Source organism: Perna viridis, chromosome 4 (genome assembly GCF_037379345.1).
Source record: "Perna viridis isolate PV_CMFRI_1.1 ecotype Kerala chromosome 4, ASM3737934v1, whole genome shotgun sequence".
NCBI lineage: Eukaryota > Metazoa > Mollusca > Bivalvia > Mytilida > Mytilidae > Perna > Perna viridis.
The window spans coordinates 3921849-3943088 of record NC_142448.1 but is presented as its reverse complement, the minus strand read 5'-3'; the positions used below and the strand labels follow the sequence as shown (position 1 = coordinate 3943088).

General features: G+C 31.4%; 1 protein-coding gene across 5 annotated transcripts in view; it reads left to right on the top strand.

The window, feature by feature from the left end:
- The window catches only part of LOC148618488 (centrosomal protein of 131 kDa-like), a 50604-nt gene extending 31901 nt beyond the window's left edge, over positions 1-18703 (top strand). For all 5 annotated transcript variants that reach the window (XM_088577493.1, XM_088577490.1, XM_088577491.1 and 2 more), the window contains exons 17-20: positions 6144-6228; positions 15453-15539; positions 15903-16120; positions 17032-18703. In XM_088577493.1, the coding sequence (XP_088433619.1) occupies positions 6144-6228; positions 15453-15539; positions 15903-16120; positions 17032-17164 (523 nt within the window). In that variant the 3' untranslated portion in view covers positions 17165-18703. The remainder of the gene's footprint in view (positions 1-6143; positions 6229-15452; positions 15540-15902; positions 16121-17031) is intronic.
- The last annotated feature ends 2537 nt before the right edge of the window (positions 18704-21240 follow it).

The window sequence follows — 21240 nt, the reverse complement described above, 5'->3', positions numbered from 1 at the left end:
AATCTCTACGTAATATCCTTTCTAAAGGTCCCAAGTACCGTGAACCACGCTCCATAAATTGGAATTATAACTTTAAAGTTCTTATGGATGCCGTCTAGGTTACAGACCACCAATTCAACCAATGAGCATTTGGAACGTACGCAAAAATAGTCCTACACAGAAATTACCCCTGTTCCTCATAGTGCTGTGAAAAAAGTTCTCATCTTATTTAAAAAATTTAAACAGTTTCTGAAAGGAAAAACATTTCTGTACATTTTATAGGTGCATTTTGCTTCTTGTGATGTGAAGCCTAATCTCCATAATGATTTTTAAATATACCCCTATCTTGTGAAAACACTGGGATTTCCCATGCTATTTATAGACCCTTCACTTCCGGTGGCCAGTACTGCACTGCAAGTCTGCTAACCCCACATGCCATTCTGAGGATTGTGAGCTGACATATGTAGAATCATGCTGATATATAGTCCTCTGCAGGTTAAAGTTAAGGTAAAGTCCAGAGAAGCCATTGAATATTGTGAAATTAGCATAGAAGCCTATGGGAAGTGGAATTAGTGGTTTTTAGCCTTAAGCTGAAGCCATGGCAAAATGAAAAGTTTCTTGAAATAGCTTTAAACTACTTGAAGATCTTGTTAACTTTGCCATGAGAGGAAAACACTACAAAAATCCTTCAAAATATGCATTTTGTTAAGTTATAGGTCCAAATTATGGAAAATTGGTCTTTTTGGCTGATTTTTATGTCCTATCATGTAAAAAGTGTAGAAAATTTAGTAAAAATATCAAATATTAAACTTTGAGTGCTATATTTACCTAAATATGGTGGTAATAAGCACTTGAAATCAAGTTTTGTGTAGATTTAAGCAAAAATTAGGTTAGAAATGAGGAAAAACTCACTTGCATTACTGCGGTTAAGGCCATATAAGCATTCCCCTATGGCAACATGGAAAATCCATTATTGAGTACTTTTTTTTGCATTAGGTGCCCTTTACTGGTCATGTTTTAATGTGAAAACACTGTATTTATAAATTTAAAGCCAAATATATCACCTTTTGTGAAAATTTAAGATTTAGGATTTTTGACATGTGATGAAGAAAAAGGGGGAGGCATGTCAGAAATAAATTTTTAAAAATAGACCAATTTCCCAGAAAATGATTACTTTTAAAACTATTTCTTCATTAATATTGTTAAAAAGCAAGTTGTGATTGATATTTTTTATTTGAAAAGTCAGAAAAAGTTCTTTGCAAATATTTAATGCATTTAAGTATGGTAGAATATTGTCACTTTTTTGCTCGCCGAACTTGGTTACCCTATATTTAAAAATCAAATATTTAAAAAAGTGCTTGTCACATTTCACTGAAACTTTGCAAATGCATTCAGTATGTGTGTAGGAAGATACCTGTATAGTTATTTATTTTTTCTAAGACAAAAAGTGAATTTTTAGGTTACAGACCACCAATTCAACCAATGAGCATTTGGAACGTACGCAAAAATAGTCCTACGCAGAAATTACCCCTGTTCCTCATAGTGCTGTGAAAAAAGTTCTCATCTTATTTAAAAAATTTAAACAGTTTCTGAAAGGAAAAACATTTCTGTACATTTTATAGGTGCATTTTGCTTCTTGTGATGTGAAGCCTAATCTCCATAATGATTTTTAAATATACCCCTATCTTGTGAAAACACTGGGATTTCCCATGCTATTTATAGACCCTTCACTTCCGGTGGCCAGTACTGCACTGCAAGTCTGCTAACCCCACATGCCATTCTGAGGATTGTGAGCTGACATATGTAGAATCATGCTGATATATAGTCCTCTGCAGGTTAAAGTTAAGGTAAAGTCCAGAGAAGCCATTGAATATTGTGAAATTAGCATAGAAGCCTATGGGAAGTGGAATTAGTGGTTTTTAGCCTCAAGGACTATGTAAGAAAATGGATAGAACGAGAACAAGAAGACATTGATTCTCTGTCAGAGTGGTTAAAGGCCGTGAGGTCTTTAATTTTGAAACGAATGAAAGTTTTAAGTAGGTCAATGAGTGCCAAGGCTACATCAGTTTTCAAAGTCCCCGATGTAGCAAAAACATTGTCTACTATACATGACAAATATGTTGTCCTACCAGCAGACAAAGCCCAAAACAACATTGTTTTTGTCTGCAAAACGTTTTATATCCAATGTTTATTATCAGAGGTAGACGTAGGAAATAATAGCAGTGATACGACCTATACTGTTACCACTCTCTCCAAAGAAGAGATTATGGAAAACCATAAATCTGTGCTATCCTCTTTTGGTCTCTCTACCAAAGACGATGATTGTGATTTACCGTCTATGTACTGGATTCCTAAACTTCACAAGAATCCATACAAACAACGTTTCATTGCTGGATCTGCAAAATGTACCACCAAACCTCTTTCAAAACTTTTAACTTCTATACTCACAACTGTCAAAAAGGGTCTGCAGTCCTACCACTTGTTACTCCCGTAGTGGTATTAATTCAATGTGGATCCTGAAAAATTCAAAAGATCTTTTGGAGACAATCAGTTCAAGACTATTATCTGAATATAATATCATTAAAATGTATGATTTTTCAACACTGTATACTTCTATTCCCCATACTCAGTTAAAATCCTGACTTAAAAACATTATACATTGTTGTTTTTCCAAAAAAGATAGTACACCTAGATACAAATATATAGTTCTTGGTAGAGATTCCTCATACTTTGTAAGTAATAATTCCAAATCATCTTCCAAATATACAGAGGAAGATGTTTACAAAATGCTGGAATTTTTAATCGACAACATATTTGTCCAGTGTGATGGACGTGTTTTTCAACAAACAGTCGGCATTACAATGGGAACAAATTGTGCTCCTTTACTTGCTGACCTATTTCTTCACGCTTATGAGGCTGACTTTATAGCTGATTTGATCAGAAAGAAAGAATATCGTTTGGCTAGATCCTTCAATCTCAGTTTCCGCTATATAGATGACGTATTATCTTTAAACAATCCTAATTTCGGGGATTTGATGCATCGCATCTACCCAAAAGAACTTGAGACAAAGGATACTACAGACATTGTGAAGTCAGCCTCATATCTTGACCTACAATTAGAAATTGATGGTAAGGGAAAACTATTGACCAAACTTTACGACAAACTTGATGACTTTTCATTCAGAGTTGTAAACTTTCCTTTCATCTGTGGCAACATCCCTTTGGCTCCTGCATATGGAGTGTTCATATCACAACTCATACGTTGTGCCAGAGGTTGCTGAAACTACGCAGACTTTTTGTATCGCGCTAGAACTCTTAACAAATAGGCTTCTGGAACAGGGTTATGTTGCTACAAGATTGAAGTCATCACTACAGAAGTTCTATGGTCGTCATCATGAACTTGTGGATCGTTATGATGTTTCCATCAGCCCCATGAAAACTGATTAATTCAATGGGTCATAGTTCACCTTTCCTCATTTGACTACCCCAGACTTGACTTTTTATGAGCAACTCGACGGGTGTTTCTAGAAAAGCAGAGGACACTTACCCTACTGGTGCACCTGGTCCATGCTCCCAGTTTTTAGTGGAGTCCGAGTTGCTCATATACTTTTGTTACTTTGTATGTATGATTTTAGTTACTTTATGTTCTTTGTTGTGTATGTCTGTTTTCCATGTCTGGTCTTTGTCCCTGGATTACATTTTGATTACCGCTATAACCTTGGTTCCCTTGATTACTCTTTACCAATTTTCTTTAAATTTTTGATGAATTATTTATTTCTATCAATGTAAGCTCCCTTTCAATTTTTTTTAATCAATATTTGATTTTATATATTAATAACATATAGAATGAGTGTGGAAGATAGTTGTGCAGTGAAGTGCTCCCTTGGTTATGTCTCAAAACCAGAACTAAACATGATTTGATACTTAAACAAAAATTTTGGGCAACACATAATATTGTGTTTAATAAGCAATTCAGTTTTAATATTAATGTGGTAAATTATATTTAGTTGCTTACAGTTTAATATTGTTTAACATGCAATTCAGATATATTAATGATGACAATAACTACTACAGTTTAGATCATAACCAAGTAAGAAATAGTCATGAATTTTCAGTGACAGTAAAAGTATATGGTTTGTTAAAATTGAGAATTGATTAGAAACTTTATTTACTGAACAAAATCAATTTTGTTGGACAAGGATTGTGTACTTTCATTTCAATATTAGTAGTGAAGGAGAACTCCAAAGTATTAGAACTCTGATTATAATTATCAAGTATTTATTCATCTATTGGATCTACCATGATTTCATCTGAGCATCTTCAACTACTGTGACCAGTGTTAATGAAACGTGTTTCTGTCTGGCTTTGATATTAGTCTAATAAAGTATTATTCTGGTAAATAAGGAAAATAACCTGTAAAACTTGTATATCCCAAATCTTGTTTCTGATAATTCTATCCCAGTAGAATACTTGACAGCTATATCCCACATGTTGATTCTGATAAATTTATCCAAACAGAATGTCTGACAGGTATATCCTACATCTTGATCTGATAATATATCCAAGTAGAATGTCTGACAGCTATATTAATCTTTGACGATTTCACACCATTTCGACTTGTACAGTTACATCCTACAAATTGTTTCTGATAATTCTATTCAAACAGAATACCTAACAGCTATATCCAATATGTTGTTTCTGAGAATTCTATCCCAGTAGAATGCTTGACAGCTGTATTCCACATGTTATTGTTGAGAATTCCATCCCAGTAGAATTCCTGACAGTTATATCCCACATGTCATTTCCTGATAATTCTACTCCAGTATAGTTCCTGACAGTTATATCCCACATGTTGTTTCTGACAATTCTATCCAAGCAGAATGTCTGACAGCCATATCCTACGTCTTGTTTCTGAGAATGTTATTCAAGCAGAATGTCTGACAGCTATATCCCAAATGTTGTTTCTGTGAGTTCTATTCTAGTAGAATGTCTGACAGGTATATCCCACATGTCATTTCCTGAGAATTCTACTCCAGTAGAGTTCCTCATTATTATATCCTTATGTCATTTCCTGATAATTCTACTCCAGTAGAATTCCTGATAGTTATATCCCACAAGTCATTTCCTGAGAATTCTATCCCAGTAGAGTTACAGACAGTTATATCCTACATGTCATTTCCTGATAGTTCTACTCCAGTGGAGTTCCTGACAGTTATATCCCTCATATAATTTCCTAGTAGCGTTCCTGACTTATATCTCACATGTCATTTCCTGAGAATTCTATTCCAGTAAAATTCCTGACAGTTATATCCTACATGTTGTTTCTTAATAAATACAATGATTCAGACTCTCAATCAGCATCTTAAAGAACTCTACAAGATACTCAATTGATTCAAATATAACAAGAGTAGGTATGGTAAATATGTCAGAGACTAAATCCATTGGTCTTCAATGAATGATGGGGAAACCTTCATATCACAGGGCTGGCTTCAGCTGGCCCCTAAACTTCATTATACACAGATACAGAGAAAGAGTTGCCCCTGTATACTCCAGTAACATAAAATAAATTAAAGTGAAACGAAACTAGACATATAGAGGCCAAAAGTATGACAGGGTTAAGTACTTTGGAGTGATCACAGCCCTCTCCCTTTAAAATCTAGAAATAATATTACACAGTTAAACACACCTAAAATTCAATTTGAAAAGGTCTGAGTCCCTTGTTACAACAGAAATAAGGAAACTGAATAGAAATTATACAAAGCATTATGACAAATTCTTATACTAGTAGTATTTCAACTCTTAGTAAAGTATCTTGTTCAGAGGCATTTGATTTTGTGATAATAACTTAAGTATGTATAACAGTTCTAAATTATGTTGTACCATTAGGTTCCTGAACAAAGAAGAAAGTTGTGATTATGGTCTTGTTAGTTATAGAACTAGGGGCTATAATTGGCCCAATAAGACTCCTGGATCTCTATGAAATTGGCCATGAAAAATGATGTGATTGGCTTAGAAGTGTATAAGGAATTAGGCACAAAAACTTGGTAAGAAAAAGTTTTCATTGCTGAGAGTTGTTAAGATGTTATTGATATTTATATGTTGTCCTTTCAATATATGTAAAGGTTTCCAAAAATGTATGAAATATGAAATGTTGTATTTTTCAGGCGTCTAAGAGATAAATATGAAGCAGAAATGAAAGATTTGGAAAGATCTGAAAGGCAGGCTTTAGAAAAATATAATGAAATGAAGGTATGAACATTTAACACCTTTCCTGTGTTGTACATACTTTGGCAGATTTTCGAATATGTTTTTTTTTTCAAATCTTGGTTGTAAACTCCACCTCAAAATGGCTAGAGTATACACTTTTCCCCTTGTCATTCTGATACTTGGTAACAAACAATTTCTTGACTGTTTTCTAGACCATTTTAGAATTGAGCTGGTTTTTGTGATTATATCTTAATCAGAACTTTTAATCTTAAACTTACAAGCAGTGATTTATCATGGATAATTATATATTATCCCTTGGCCAACAAAGTTGTGGATAAATTTTTTATGCTGATATTGTTTGTCTTTTTGTTTCTAACACCTTAGTGGATACTGTACCAATATCCTTTAAAATGTATTTTCCTTAGGATATTATATCTTTAAGATAAAAAATACTTAAAATCTTCATAAATTTATGAGAATCAAAAAAAGATAAATACAAAAATAGCTAAACAATAAATTTGAAAATACATTTTCACAGTAATACTCCAAATAGAACACTTCCAAAGAAGCATGTTTTTAACCATTGCATTTTTTTGTTCCGTGATTTATGAAAAACACATTTGTCTATAGTGAAGGATCATTATATGGAAGTTATTGGTAAAAATTGAACTTACTGATGAAAAAAAATAAAGCCAGTGTTCTAGGATTCCTTATTCCCATCATCTGTGGCATAAGTAAATTTGGTGTGTAAATGTTACATACCAGTATATAGATTCTCCTTCCATATCAAGTGGATTATAAGATTTCTCGAGGTAGTTAAAATCAATATTATACCTGCAGTCACTCATTACAGTGATGACTATATTGTAATCGCCTTGTCCATTTGTCTGTTACACTGTTTAGGCTACCTGCCTGAAGGGCCATGTGAGCTATTGCAATCATTTGGCATCCATTGTCGTCCTTGTTAACAATTTCCAAAACTCTTTTCCTCTGAACCTACCTGACCAATTAGAACCAAATTAGGTTATGAAAGTTTCTTATTGTGTTCTCCATAGAGCTGATGTGGTAATTTTTGATCCATTGAAAAACGTGGCCTTTGTCACTAAAAATAGAACATATGGGTCAGGGTCAGACAGAAGTTTTTCAAATATATCTACAAAACTGTCAAGTTGAGCCAAATTCTGACATTGGTTAAAGTTTTCAGCATGATGAATTTTACTTGTTGTCACATTTTGTATTAATTTATTAAGCCATGTTGGAGTTATTGCCCTTTTAGTTCACCTGGCTGAAGGTCATGTAAGCTATTGCCATCACTTGACATCCATCGCCGTTGCCGTCATCGCTGTTGTCTGTCCTCATGGTTAAGAATTTTTCAAAACTCTTCTCCTTCTTCTAGAACATGGGGGTCAGACAGTAGTTTATTGCATTTATCTTTAAAAACGTTAGGTTTAGCTAAATTCTGAGGAGGATGAAAGTGTTCTGCAGGAGGATATCTTTTTGCAGTCAAATTTTTGTTTTAATCCGTTAAGCTGTGTTGGAGTTATTGACCCTTTTAAAAGGTTTTTTTGCTATTTATAATGTTATTTCTTTCAAAAATCCTCTCCTGTGATACTACTTGACCAATTGAACTTAACTTGGTACAAATGTTCTTTTGGGTATCCTGCATAGAACTGATGTGGGGATTTTTGATCTGTTTAAAAACATGGCGCCATTATAGGAGTCAGACAGTAGTGTTTAGCATATATCTCCTAAAACATTAGGTTTAGTTTAATTCTGACAGGGTAAAAGTGTTCAGCTTGATGAGATCTATCTGTGGTCAAATTTTTGTTTTAATCCATTTAGCCATGTTGGAGTTATTGGCATTTTTCAAAGTTTTTTTGCTATTTTTGATATTAATTCTTTCAAAAATCTTCTCCTCTATCACTACTTGACCAAGCGAAACCAAACTTGGTGTGCATGTTCCTTTGAAAAACATTGCTGCTGTTACTAACATAAGGCTCAGACAGTAGTTTCTTGCATATATCTCCTAAACCGTTAGGTTTAACCAATTTATTTTCAATAGCTGAAGTGTTCCTTATTATTAGGACTACAAAAGTTTTCAGGGATAAAAGTTGTCAGATGACTCATTGTAAGAGTTATTGCCCTAGAAAGGGGAAAAATGATATTTTCTTTTTACAGTTTTCAGCCAATATCTTCCAAATGCTCATTGGTTGAATAGGTGGTCTGTGACCTAAGGAGTCCTTCTTTGTCTTTGAAAAAATAAATAACTATACGAGTACCTCCTATATACATAATGAGTAAATTTGCAAAGTTTCAGTGAAATATGACAAGCACTTCTTTAAATATTTATTTTCAAATATAGGTTTATTCTATAGTTGAGGAAGAAACAACAAAAAAGCATTTTGACCTCATCTTTCAGTTTTAGTAATGACAACCATGTTTTTTGACTGATGAAAAATTTTAAATGATCAGTTTGTGGAGGAAACTTTAAAAATATGGCAACTTTTATTGTTGCAATTGTCTTCAGAGTGAAAATCCTACAATTGGCAACAAATCATTTTGAAAATTTTGGCGAAGGTCCATCTTATGATGGTGAAAAAAGTTTCTTTCCTTCAGAATTTTGCTAATTTAACGGTTTTTGAGTTATTGGCAAAAAACTGTATATCAACCCCTATCAGTGACCATGTTTTTTCACCAATTGAAAATCCAAACAGTCATTTTGTGCTGGATATCCTAAAAACAGTAATAGCAACTTTAAATTCCGTACAGTAGATTCTGAGAAGAAATAACATCATTAACAGCAAATAAACATCAAAAAGGGCAATATTTCCAACATGGGTCAACAGATTTTCACCCAAAATTGACCACAGATAGATCTCATTAAGCTGAACTGTGAATGTCAGAATTTGGTTAAATTCAATGGTTTTGGGGATATATGCAAAAATCTACTGTCTGACCCTTTTGTTTTATTTTTAGTGATGGCGGCCATGTTTTTTCACCTATCAGGATACCCTAAAAAAAACGAAAATACCAACTTTCATTGAATTCTGTATATTAGTTTCTAAGAGAAGATTTTTGAAAGTAATAACATTAAAAACAGCAAAAAATGTCCAAAAAGGGAAATAACTCCAAAATGGATCAGCAAATTTTCACCACAGATAGATTTCATCATGTTGAATACTTTTACCCAAGATTTTGTTTGACCTAACATTTTTCGAGATATATGCAGAAAAAACTGCTGTGTGATCCTATGTTGTATTTTTAATAATGGCAGCCATATTTTTTACAGATCAAAAATCCTAACAGTCATTTTGTGCAGGATACTTTAAGAAACAATCATGATAAGTTTCATACAAATTCATTCAGCAGTTTCAGAGGAGAAGATGTTTGAAGAATTATTAACAATGACTTATGATGATTAATTAATGAAGTGAATCAATGACTGTACTAAAAGACATGATATAACAATTTTTGTCCTGGGTTTCCAAAATTGTCTAAATACATGTTTGATTTTTTCTTATTACTTTTGTACTCTATAAAAAAAATATTGGGAAAGTGTCCCCTTGTTCTTTGATTTGTAATTCTTGGTTCCTTTTTACCTGTGTCGTCAAAGGCAGAGGAAGTTCTGTCCGTTACAGTTCAGCTTGTCATCACAACTCCTCTGAAACTACCCTGCAAATTCCTGAAACTTGGTTTGTAGCAAGAACACCATATGTAGTTGTGCATATTTTCAGGAAATTTTGATTCTCTCATTTTTTTGGGAGTTATGCCTCTTTGAACTAAGAAATTTACCATATATCATCATGTATCAGCTTGTCATCACAACTCCTCTGAAAATACCTAACAGAATTTCATAAAACTTGGTATGTATTAAGAACACCATACATAGTTGTGCATGTTGTCAGAAAAAATTGATTCTCTAATTTTTATTGGATTTATGCTCCATTGAACTTAGAAATTTACCATAAATCATCATGTATTAGCTTGGCATCACAACTATTCATAAACTACTGAACTGAATTACATGAAATTTGGTATTTTGCAAGAACGCCATATGTGGTTGTGCATATTTTCAGGAAATTTTGATTCTCTCATTTTTTTGGGAGTTATGCCTCTTTGAACTAAGAAATTTACCATATATCATCATGTATCAGCTTGTCATCACAACTCCTCTGAAAATACCTAACAGAATTTCATAAAACTTGGTATGTATTAAGAACACCATACATAGTTGTGCATGTTGTCAGAAAAAATTGATTCTCTAATTTTTATTGGATTTATGCTCCATTGAACTTAGAAATTTACCATAAATCATCATGTATTAGCTTGGCATCACAACTATTCATAAACTACTGAACTGAATTACATGAAATTTGGTATTTTGTGGTTGTGCATAATATCAGTAACTTTTTATTCTCTAATTTTTATGGGAGTTATGCCCTTTTGAACTTAGAAATTTACTGAAAGGCATCATGTATCAGCTTGTCATCGCCACGTTTCGTAAACTGTTTTACTGAATTTCATAAAACTTTGTATGGAGTAAGAACACCATATCTTGTTGTACATATTTTGAGGAAAGTTTGATTGTCTAATTTTAAGCTCACTTGACGTCTGTCATTTTACATGGGTAGAAGTGTTCAGCATGATGAGATCTATCTGTGGTTAAATATTCATGTTAATCTATTTACCCATGTTGGAATTATTGCCCTTTTTTATGGTTTTTTTTTGCTATTTTTAATGTTATTTCTTTCAAAAATCTTCTCCTCAGACACTACTTGACCATTTGAAACCAAACTTGGAATGAATGTTCCTTTGGGTATCTTGCTAGAACTGATGTGGGGATTTTTGATTCGTCGAAAAACATGGCAGCCATTACTAAAAATAGAACATAAAATGGTCAAACAGCAGTTTTTTGCTTATATTTCCAAAACTTTTTGGTTAAACCAAATTCTTTATGATCCATATTACAAGGCCTACAAAAGTCTTTGGGGATGAAAGTTGTCAGGTGACTCCTTTTAAGAGTTATTGCCCTTGAAACGGGAAATATGATGTATTTTTTAAAAGTTTTTCAGCCAATATCTTGAAAATTATGACAGATAAAAAAAAACTTTCAATTACTGAAATGATCCTGATGATAAGTCCTACCAAAGTTTTCTTGAATCAAAATTGCTGACAACTCTTTATTGAATTTATTGCCCTGTACCGGTCCGAGATGACTAAATACAGCTCTGAACCTAGGCCAGGGCTAGGCTTCTTTGCCCACAGAGTCACTGGGTTGTGTACCCCAGATGGTGGAATGGGATACCCCTAGCATGCTACATGCTAGGGTCGTCAGGGCATGACGGAAAACCTGACAGCAAACCATAGTAATGCAACTTGTAAGGAAAGATTCCATGTTCCTCGCATGTTAAAGAACCCTTCTGTGGTATTCTTTCAGAATAGGAACTTATTGGCTCTGCCACAGGAGGCTAAATTGCTCAACCCTACACATCTTCCCCTATTTTCAGTGGTAATTAAAAATTTGTCAATCCCATTATCCTTGTGTCCCATTCCTTTTTTCAGTTCATCATCATTTCATGTTCATGTTATCATCCATTTCATGTTCATCGTCTGAATATCTGAATATAGCTGAACTATTGCTGCTCATGCGTTAAACCCAACAATCAATCATGTTCATCGTCCGGATATAGCTGAACTATTGCTGCTCGGGCGTTTAACCCCAACAATCAATCAATCATGTTCATCATCCGGATATAGCTAAACTATAGCTACTTGGGCGATAAACCCCAACAATCAATCAATCATGTTCATCGTCTGGATATAGCTGAACTATTGCTGCTCGGGCGTTAAACCCCAACAATCAATCAATCATTTTCATCGTCTGGATATAGCTGAACTATTGCTGCTCAGGCGTTAAACCTCAACAATCAATCAATCAATTAATCATCGTTAAATTAATTGTCCTGATAGGCAAAATTTAACCAGGAGAGCGATTCAGGCTCCTGGGAGCATCTTGTTATAACTAAATTTCACTCTAATCGTTTTTATCTGTTCAATCAACCATAAATAAGAAATCAACATTTAATTTTATAAATTAACATTTATTAAAGCTGCATTAGCTGTCATTTTTGTAAATTTTTGTTTCTGTTGAAATATGCTTTAACTTTGAATTATTTCTACTAAATTTTACTGTTCCTGTATAATTTCATTTGATATCCACAAATAAAATGCTGGTATTATCTGCTTTTATTACTTCAGTTGCATTACTACTAACTTATTTCATTGAATCAGCAAAATTCAGTAGAATCAAAACTGAACAAATTTGGCAGCTAATGCAGCTTTAAGTAACTATAAAGATTAATATACGTCTTGGACAAAATGTTAGAAATATCAATCTCAACTTATACTACAAAGTGATCCATATATCAGCATGGATAGAAAATATTAGAAATATCAATTAAACAGAGCTGTAAAGTGATCCATACATCAGTATGGATAGAAAATATTAGAAATATCAATCTAAACAGAGCTGTAAAGTGATCCATACATCAGCATGGATAGAAAATATTAGAAATAATAATTTAAGCATAGAGCTGTAAAGTAATCCATACATCAGTATGTACATAAAATATTAGAAATATCAATTTAAACATAACATAAGTAAATGATCCATAAGTCCGTATGGATATTCCCTATTTCCACTTTCCTCTAATTTAAGTATTTGCAATGATCTACAGGTAATCAAGAGGGGGCAATACAACCTGTTTTGAGTCTAGATACTGATTTTGTAAAATGGCAAATATTATCTTAGGAGATGACTATTTCAATCTGATGTGAGGGAGGGCAGTTTTGGTCGGGGCAGAATTTTATTATTTTTAAATTTGTGGATCAGGAAAGTTATTTTCAAAGGCTATATGGCTAGATTTTTTATTTTAATTATACTATACAGTAAAATGCAGGGGCCAGAAAGTGTTTCAGGCCAAGACATTTATTTACAAAAACTTCCCATTATACATGTACTTCTGTTTTCTCTCCCGATTCTACAAGTACTTTCATTTTCCCGTTCCATTACACATGTACTTCTGTTTTCTCTCCCCATTCTACAGGTCTCACTAACCACTTCTAACGTTTCCATTACTTTACATGTTAAAAAAGTAATTTTCAAAGTCTCACTGTGAATTCCCAGGACAAATGACATCTTAAAGTTGCATACCGTTGCGAAGCTTGGAAAATAAGGCTTCCAAAATCATTATGCTAATGGTACGATGATAGTAGAAATTCTTCACAAAATTTACTTGAATAAATAATACTGAAAATCCACATTTTTACCTGTTCTGCTAACTGACAGCATGGAGGCAAATTACTCACACATGTAAACAATATTCATACACTTTTGTAGTTAATTACATATATGATTTTAAAGTACACATTCTCAGCTTCATTTTGACTACTTTTAATCATAATACACACAAATAATGCACTTACAATGCATATGTCTAGGTTCAGTGTGTTTTTGGTACTACATAGGGGGGTGGCCATTTGACCCGGAAGTGGTTAGTGAGACCACAATTACTTTTATTTTCCCTTCCCATTATACATGTACTGTTTTTTCTCCTCATTCTACAAATACTTTTATTTTCACTTCCCATTATACATGTACTGTTTTCTCTCCCCATTCTACAAATACATGTACTTTTATTTTCATTATACATGTACTTCTGTTTTCTCTCCCCATTCTACAAATACATGTACTTTTATTTTCACTTCCCATTATACATGTACTTCTGTTTTCTCTCCCCATTCTACAAATATTTTATTTTCACTTCTCATTATACATGTAATGTAATTTATGTCTATTTCTACTCCTCATTACACATGTACTTTTATTTTCACTACTTTTGATATATGATGGCAATGGTTGGTTTTTCCTATTATATTACAGTTATTTGACCACTTTTTATTTTATAAAATCAATTGCTATAATTTCATACATTTATATAAGAAAATGTTTATAGGAGATTTCCATTATCAACTATAATTTCCAGATTTTATTTTCTTACACAAATGGACTTATGTCAACAAACAGAATATGTAATGATTGTAAATGGTGTACTTTGTCAGGTACTCATTAAATTGATTATTTAAAGTCATTCATTAAGGGAAATATTACATAAACATAGACAAATAAACAGCTTAAATTGTTAGGAAAATATTGTATGATCATGGATTTAGTATTGTATCATTTCATTCTTGCTATATACTTTATCTGTAAAACTTACTATTTATTAAAACATACCATTTAAAAAAGCTTCGCTAAGTAAAGGAGTAGATTTTCAATTTTTTTCCTAACATTAGTTTTACACCATGTATTTCATGAACTTTAACATACTTTTTTAATATCTTTTTATCTTATTTTTTTAGTTCAAGTAAATCTTAACCCTAGCATAATGATGTCACAAAACATTGCTTCGATTAAGTTTTCAACAAATTTGTTTAAAATGAGAGGTTGAGGAGTAGTTTTTGATCCTCAAAGTATTATTCCAAAATCAATTCTTAGAGTTTCACCAAGTCATTTAAACAAATGATGAAAATTTGAAAGGTATCAGAGTAAAAATGGTGACTCATCAATAAACTAAAAGTCTAAATGTGTCTGTTTTTTTTTTTCACTTACTGCTTTCTTGTAAAAGACAGTTTTATGCCGATAGATCTAAAAATTATACTGATGATTTTAAACATTTTTTTCTCCAGTTTTTGTTTCAATTTGTGAACTGCTGCTTTGATTTTTAAATGACAAAATATTACAAACAATATAAACTACTAATTTAAAACCTAAATTACATACACCTTATACAGATCTCTGCCAGGTTATATATCTTAAAAAACAACAAAAACTTGTGGAAATCACTGAAATCAGATGAATTTTTTTTCCTTTCCAATGGCAGCACTAAACAAATGGATTCACCTTTCCAATGGCAACACTAAACATATGGATTCACCTTTTTCTACATATTATTATAGAGCTTTAAAATTTACCACTTTCCATTTTTCAAGTTCCTTGCCATCAAGGTTTCTGAGATATCACAATGTCCTATATTATGACCTTTTGTTGTTTCAATGGAAATTAGTCATTTTGCAAAATGAGATGTTAATTCATTCAGTCAAAAACAACTTACTGCATGAGTGTGCAGAAGGAGATGTTAATTCATTTAAGTTTTGATTAATTATACAAAATGATGGAAATGATTGATATAGTCTTTTTTTTGTAGGCCAGATTGACAGAAGTAGATGGTGAGAATGAATGTTTAAAAGTTCAACTCAAACAAAAAGATCAAGAAATAGCAAGTCTTAAAAAAGTTAGTACTTCATGAATAGACTATCTGCAATAAATTGTCAGATTGTGTTTTTTCTAGTTTGTTTTTTTAGGCAACCATACACCCCATTGCATTCTTATGAACAAGGTTTTTAGGCATATCTTGTATAGGTTTTTTGACAATATGAAATTCTGTTCAAATGACTATAAAGTTTGGCTTATTATAGCTATTAGCTGTTTCATTTTATTTTTAACAACATACTTTAGAACAGTAAAAAGGCTTGCCTTGATTGACTTGGAAAATTGTAATTAGATTTATTTCTGGATACTTTTTTCACTTTTTTTAAAAAAAAAAGAAGCAATATGGCAATGTCCAAAGGTTATGTTTAAACTTTTTTATTTACAGTTAACTGATAAAATGCACAAAGAAAGGGACAGGGTATCAGATATAATTAGGCAAGAGTTTGCAGATCGACTTGTAACAACTGATGAGGAAAATAAACGCTTAAAAAATGACATGTCAGAAATGAAGGCGAGACACAGAATTGAACTAGATAGACAGAAAGATCACATTGAAGAGATCAGACAACAGAAAGACAAGGAGATGGAGGAAGTACATAAAAGGTCAGTTGATGGACTGTAACTCATTCATGCCTGTCATTTATAAATTACCAAGTGCAAACATTTAAAACAAAACATTTGAACAGTCAATGATACTGTTATTTGACCATTTTGGCATATAAATTTGAATCACCTTGGATTACAGATTCTATACAAGGCATAAAATTGAGGTTATACCATTCATATAGTTAGTGATATGTGAGTAAAGTAAATATGTGAATGAGTTTAATATCATCGTTAAAATTAGGCAAGGTATTATTATCACATTTACAAACTTTTAAAAGAAAGGTGAGAGTAGTCTTAAGTTAATGCTTGATTTGCATAAGAATGCATAAATCCCACAAAATTACCAGAAATCCTACTGGGTTTGGCATAAATATCACTAAGTATAAACCCCACTGGATTATTATAAATCCCATTAGGTAAGCTTACCTAGCATGATTTAGGCTTACCCAGTGGTATTGATGATGATCCAGTGGGATTTATACAGTACTGGGTAGGTGTAAATCCCCCTAGGTCAGTATAAATCCCCCATGATAGCATAAATACCACTGTGCTATCATATATCCCACTTTGTTAGCATAAATTCTACTTGGTAAGCACACTCCAACTAGGTTAGCCTTAATCCTATTGGGTTAGCTTAATTCCTACTAGATTAATATAAATCCCACTGGGTTAGCATAAATCTTAGCAGATTTGCATGAATCTCACTGGGTATTTATGAACTCCAATGGGTTAGTATACAACCCACCATGATGGCATAAATCCCACAGAGTTAGCATTATCTCCACTGTGTTAGTAAATTCACACTTAGTGACATACATTCCACTTTGTAAGCATAAATCAGGCTTTATAGTTAGCATGAATTACGCTAGATTAAAATGAAAACTCAAAAAATCTAATTTCGATTTTAGAGTGAAGGATGCTATAGTGAAGAAAGAAGAAGTTGTTACCCAAATAAAGCAGCAATACCAGGCTGCACAGAAAAGAGCAGACCATTTAGAAGGATTGTTACAGCAACAGCGGAAGCAATTGTTAGGGAAGTGATCATTGGTATAAAGTACTATAGAAAATTATGAGGAAATCAATTTGCATATTTATCTGGCTATAATTAATTACAGTACCGTTTTGAAGTGAAGTGTATTTACATAAAAGGATGAAATCTCAATTGTATAAGTGTATAGAGGATCTGTTCTAATATTTCCTTATGATTTAAAGCAAAGCATCAAAAGTCTATTTATGTAGTTAAGTTTGCTATATTGATTACATAATACACATATGAACTGTATATTTACACACTTGTCTGGTTGTGTTTTGTTAGGTTGTGTTGATATTTACTTGTTGCTCAGTAGAATATATAGATAATATGATATATGGAGGTCATTCAGTCCTGAACTGTATTATCTACCTCTCCTACTGTACCCCCACTAGCAAAGTTTCGGGTATACAGTAATAGGGATGCTCACTTCCATTACACAGAGGGATACTCTTCTCCTATCTTATACTCCTTCTACACCACTAAATGGAATTTCATTAAACTGTCACAGAGTATTTGTTAAACATCAACGATGCAACGATGTGAGTTTCTTATTTTAGTGTGAATGTGTTGGGTTTTTTTTTATTTTCGAGGTAATTGGTCAAAATGTGGATGTTATCAAATTGAGAAGTAGAGTTATCAATGTAGTGAGCATTTACTAGGTATCATATAACTAAGGTTCTGTTACTGATATTCATGGGTATTTTTGTAATTCATATAAATCTTGATAGGTCTTATTCATTTCATAAAAATATCTTCAATTTACCTTAATTTTTTTAAGGGGTTGACAGTTTTTTTTGATGGTTTGATACAAAACCAAGAAATGCCCACAATTATTAGCCCCAATTTTTAAAGTGTAAGGTCATTTCAGTTATGGGAATAGTTCTGAATGAGCAATAAATGTGACAGTCATCTGATAGCTTTATCATATTGTAAGGAACTTTTAAAACAGGAAGATGTTTGCTGAGAATGACCTGTGAACTTTTAATCTAACTGCAGATTTTAATGTGAAAAGGATTTTTTTGTTTTTTTTATGGCTGAATTTCAGTGCAAGAAAATGTACTTTATCATAATAAGACAATATAAAAAAAACACATTTGATCGGTAAAGTATTTTAAAACATTTACTTTGTTATAGTGCATTTGACTTTCTTGTTTACTTCAAAGAAATATATAAATAGAGCTTTAATAATGGACGACACTAATGTATGCTGACAGGAAGTAAATTAAGCTTGTTGGTTTACTGCTTTAATATTGATGTATTCTTTGACTTGCAGAAGAAAATGTACTTTTCGATATTTCACTGATTTTAATTATTATTAATTAGTCTATGAATTGCATTATTCTCCATGTCAATATATTTTCATTATTGCAATATTCAGATCAGTATGTCATCTTTCAAGCCCTTATTGTTTGAGCATAGAATTGGTCTCTTCATTAGATGCTACTGGACTTAGTGCTACCATTTTAAACTGTTTTTCTTTCTTTTGTATGAATTTGTAGATTTTTTATTTATTATTTTGTTAATTTAGTAAAAACAAGGATACAGTTTGTCTTGTAATTGATTTAACTTCATAGATAAACTAAGACACAAATACTCAGGATATAAATATTGGCAAAAATATAGATAAACTAAGACACAAATACTCAGGATATAAATATTGGCAAAAATATAGATAAACTAAGACACAAATACTCAGGATATAAATATTGGCAAAAATATAGATAAACTAAGACACAAATACTCAGGATATAAATATTGGCAAAAATATAGATAAACTAAGACACAAATACTCAGGATATAAATATTGGCAAAAATATAGATAAACTAAGACACAAATACTCAGGATATAAATATTGGCAAAAATATAGATAAACTAAGACACAAATACTCAGGATATAAATATTGGCAAAAATATAGATAAACTAAGACACAAATACTCAGGATATAAATATTGGCAAAAATATAGATAAACTAAGACACAAATACTCAGGATATAAATATTGGCAAAAATATAGATAAACTAAGACACAAATACTCAGGATATAAATATTGGCAAAAATATAGATAAACTAAGACACAAATACTCAGGATATAAATATTGGCAAAAATATAGATAAACTAAGACACAAATACTCAGGATATAAATATTGGCAAAAATATAGATAAACTAAGACACAAATACTCAGGATATAAATATTGGCAAAAATATAGATAAACTAAGACACAAATACTCAGGATATAAATATTGGCAAAAATATAGATAAACTAAGACACAAATACTCAGGATATAAATATTGGCAAAAATATAGATAAACTAAGACACAAATACTCAGGATATAAATATTGGCAAAAATATAGATAAACTAAGACACAAATACTCAGGATATAAATATTGGCAAAAATATAGATAAACTAAGACACAAATACTCAGGATATAAATATTGGCAAAAATATAGATAAACTAAGACACAAATACTCAGGATATAAATATTGGCAAAAATATAGATAAACTAAGACACAAATACTCAGGATATAAATATTGGCAAAAATATAGATAAACTAAGACACAAATACTCAGGATATAAATATTGGCAAAAATATAGATAAACTAAGACACAAATACTCAGGATATAAATATTGGCAAAAATATAGATAAACTAAGACACAAATACTCAGGATATAAATATTGGCAAAAATATAGATAAACTAAGACACAAATACTCAGGATATAAATATTGGCAAAAATATAGATAAACTAAGACACAAATACTCAGGATATAAATATTGGCAAAAATATAGATAAACTAAGACACAAATACTCAGGATATAAATATTGGCAAAAATATAGATAAACTAAGACACAAATACTCAGGATATAAATATTGGCAAAAATATAGATAAACTAAGACACAAATACTCAGGATATAAATATTGGCAAAAATATAGATAAACTAAGACACAAATACTCAGGATATAAATATTGGCAAAAATATAGATAAACTAAGACACAAATACTCAGGATATAAATATTGGCAAAAATATAGATAAACTAAGACACAAATACTCAGGATATAAATATTGGCAAAAATATAGATAAACTAAGACACAAATACTCAGGATATAAATATTGGCAAAAATATAGATAAACTAAGACACAAATACTCAGGATATAAATATTGGCAAAAATATAGATAAACTAAGACACAAATACTCAGGATATAAATATTGGCAAAAATATAGATAAACTAAGACACAAATACTCAGGATATAAATATTGGCAAAAATATAGATAAACTAAGACACAAATACTCAGGATATAAATATTGGCAAAAATATAGATAAACTAAGACACAAATACTCAGGATATAAATATTGGCAAAAATATAGATAAACTAAGACACAAATACTCAGGATATAAATATTGGCAAAAATATAGATAAACTAAGACACAAATACTCAGGATATAAATATTGGCAAAAATATAGATAAACTAAGACACAAATACTCAGGATATAAATATTGGCAAAAATATAGATAAACTAAGACACAAATACTCAGGATATAAATATTGGCAAAAATATAGATAAACTAAGACACAAATACTCAGGATATAAATATTGGCAAAAATATAGATAAACTAAGACACAAATACTCAGGATATAAATATTGGCAAAAATATAGATAAACTAAGACACAAATACTCAGGATATAAATATTGGCAAAAATATAGATAAACTAAGACACAAATACTCAGGATATAAATATTGGCAAAAATATAGATAAACTAAGACACAAATACTCAGGATATAAATATTGGCAAAAATATAGATAAACTAAGACACAAATACTCAGGATATAAATATTGGCAAAAATATAGATAAACTAAGACACAAATACTCAGGATATAAATATTGGCAAAAATATAGATAAACTAAGACACAAATACTCAGGATATAAATATTGGCAAAAATATAGATAAACTAAGACACAAATACTCAGGATATAAATATTGGCAAAAATATAGATAAACTAAGACACAAATACTCAGGATATAAATATTGGCAAAAATATAGATAAACTAAGA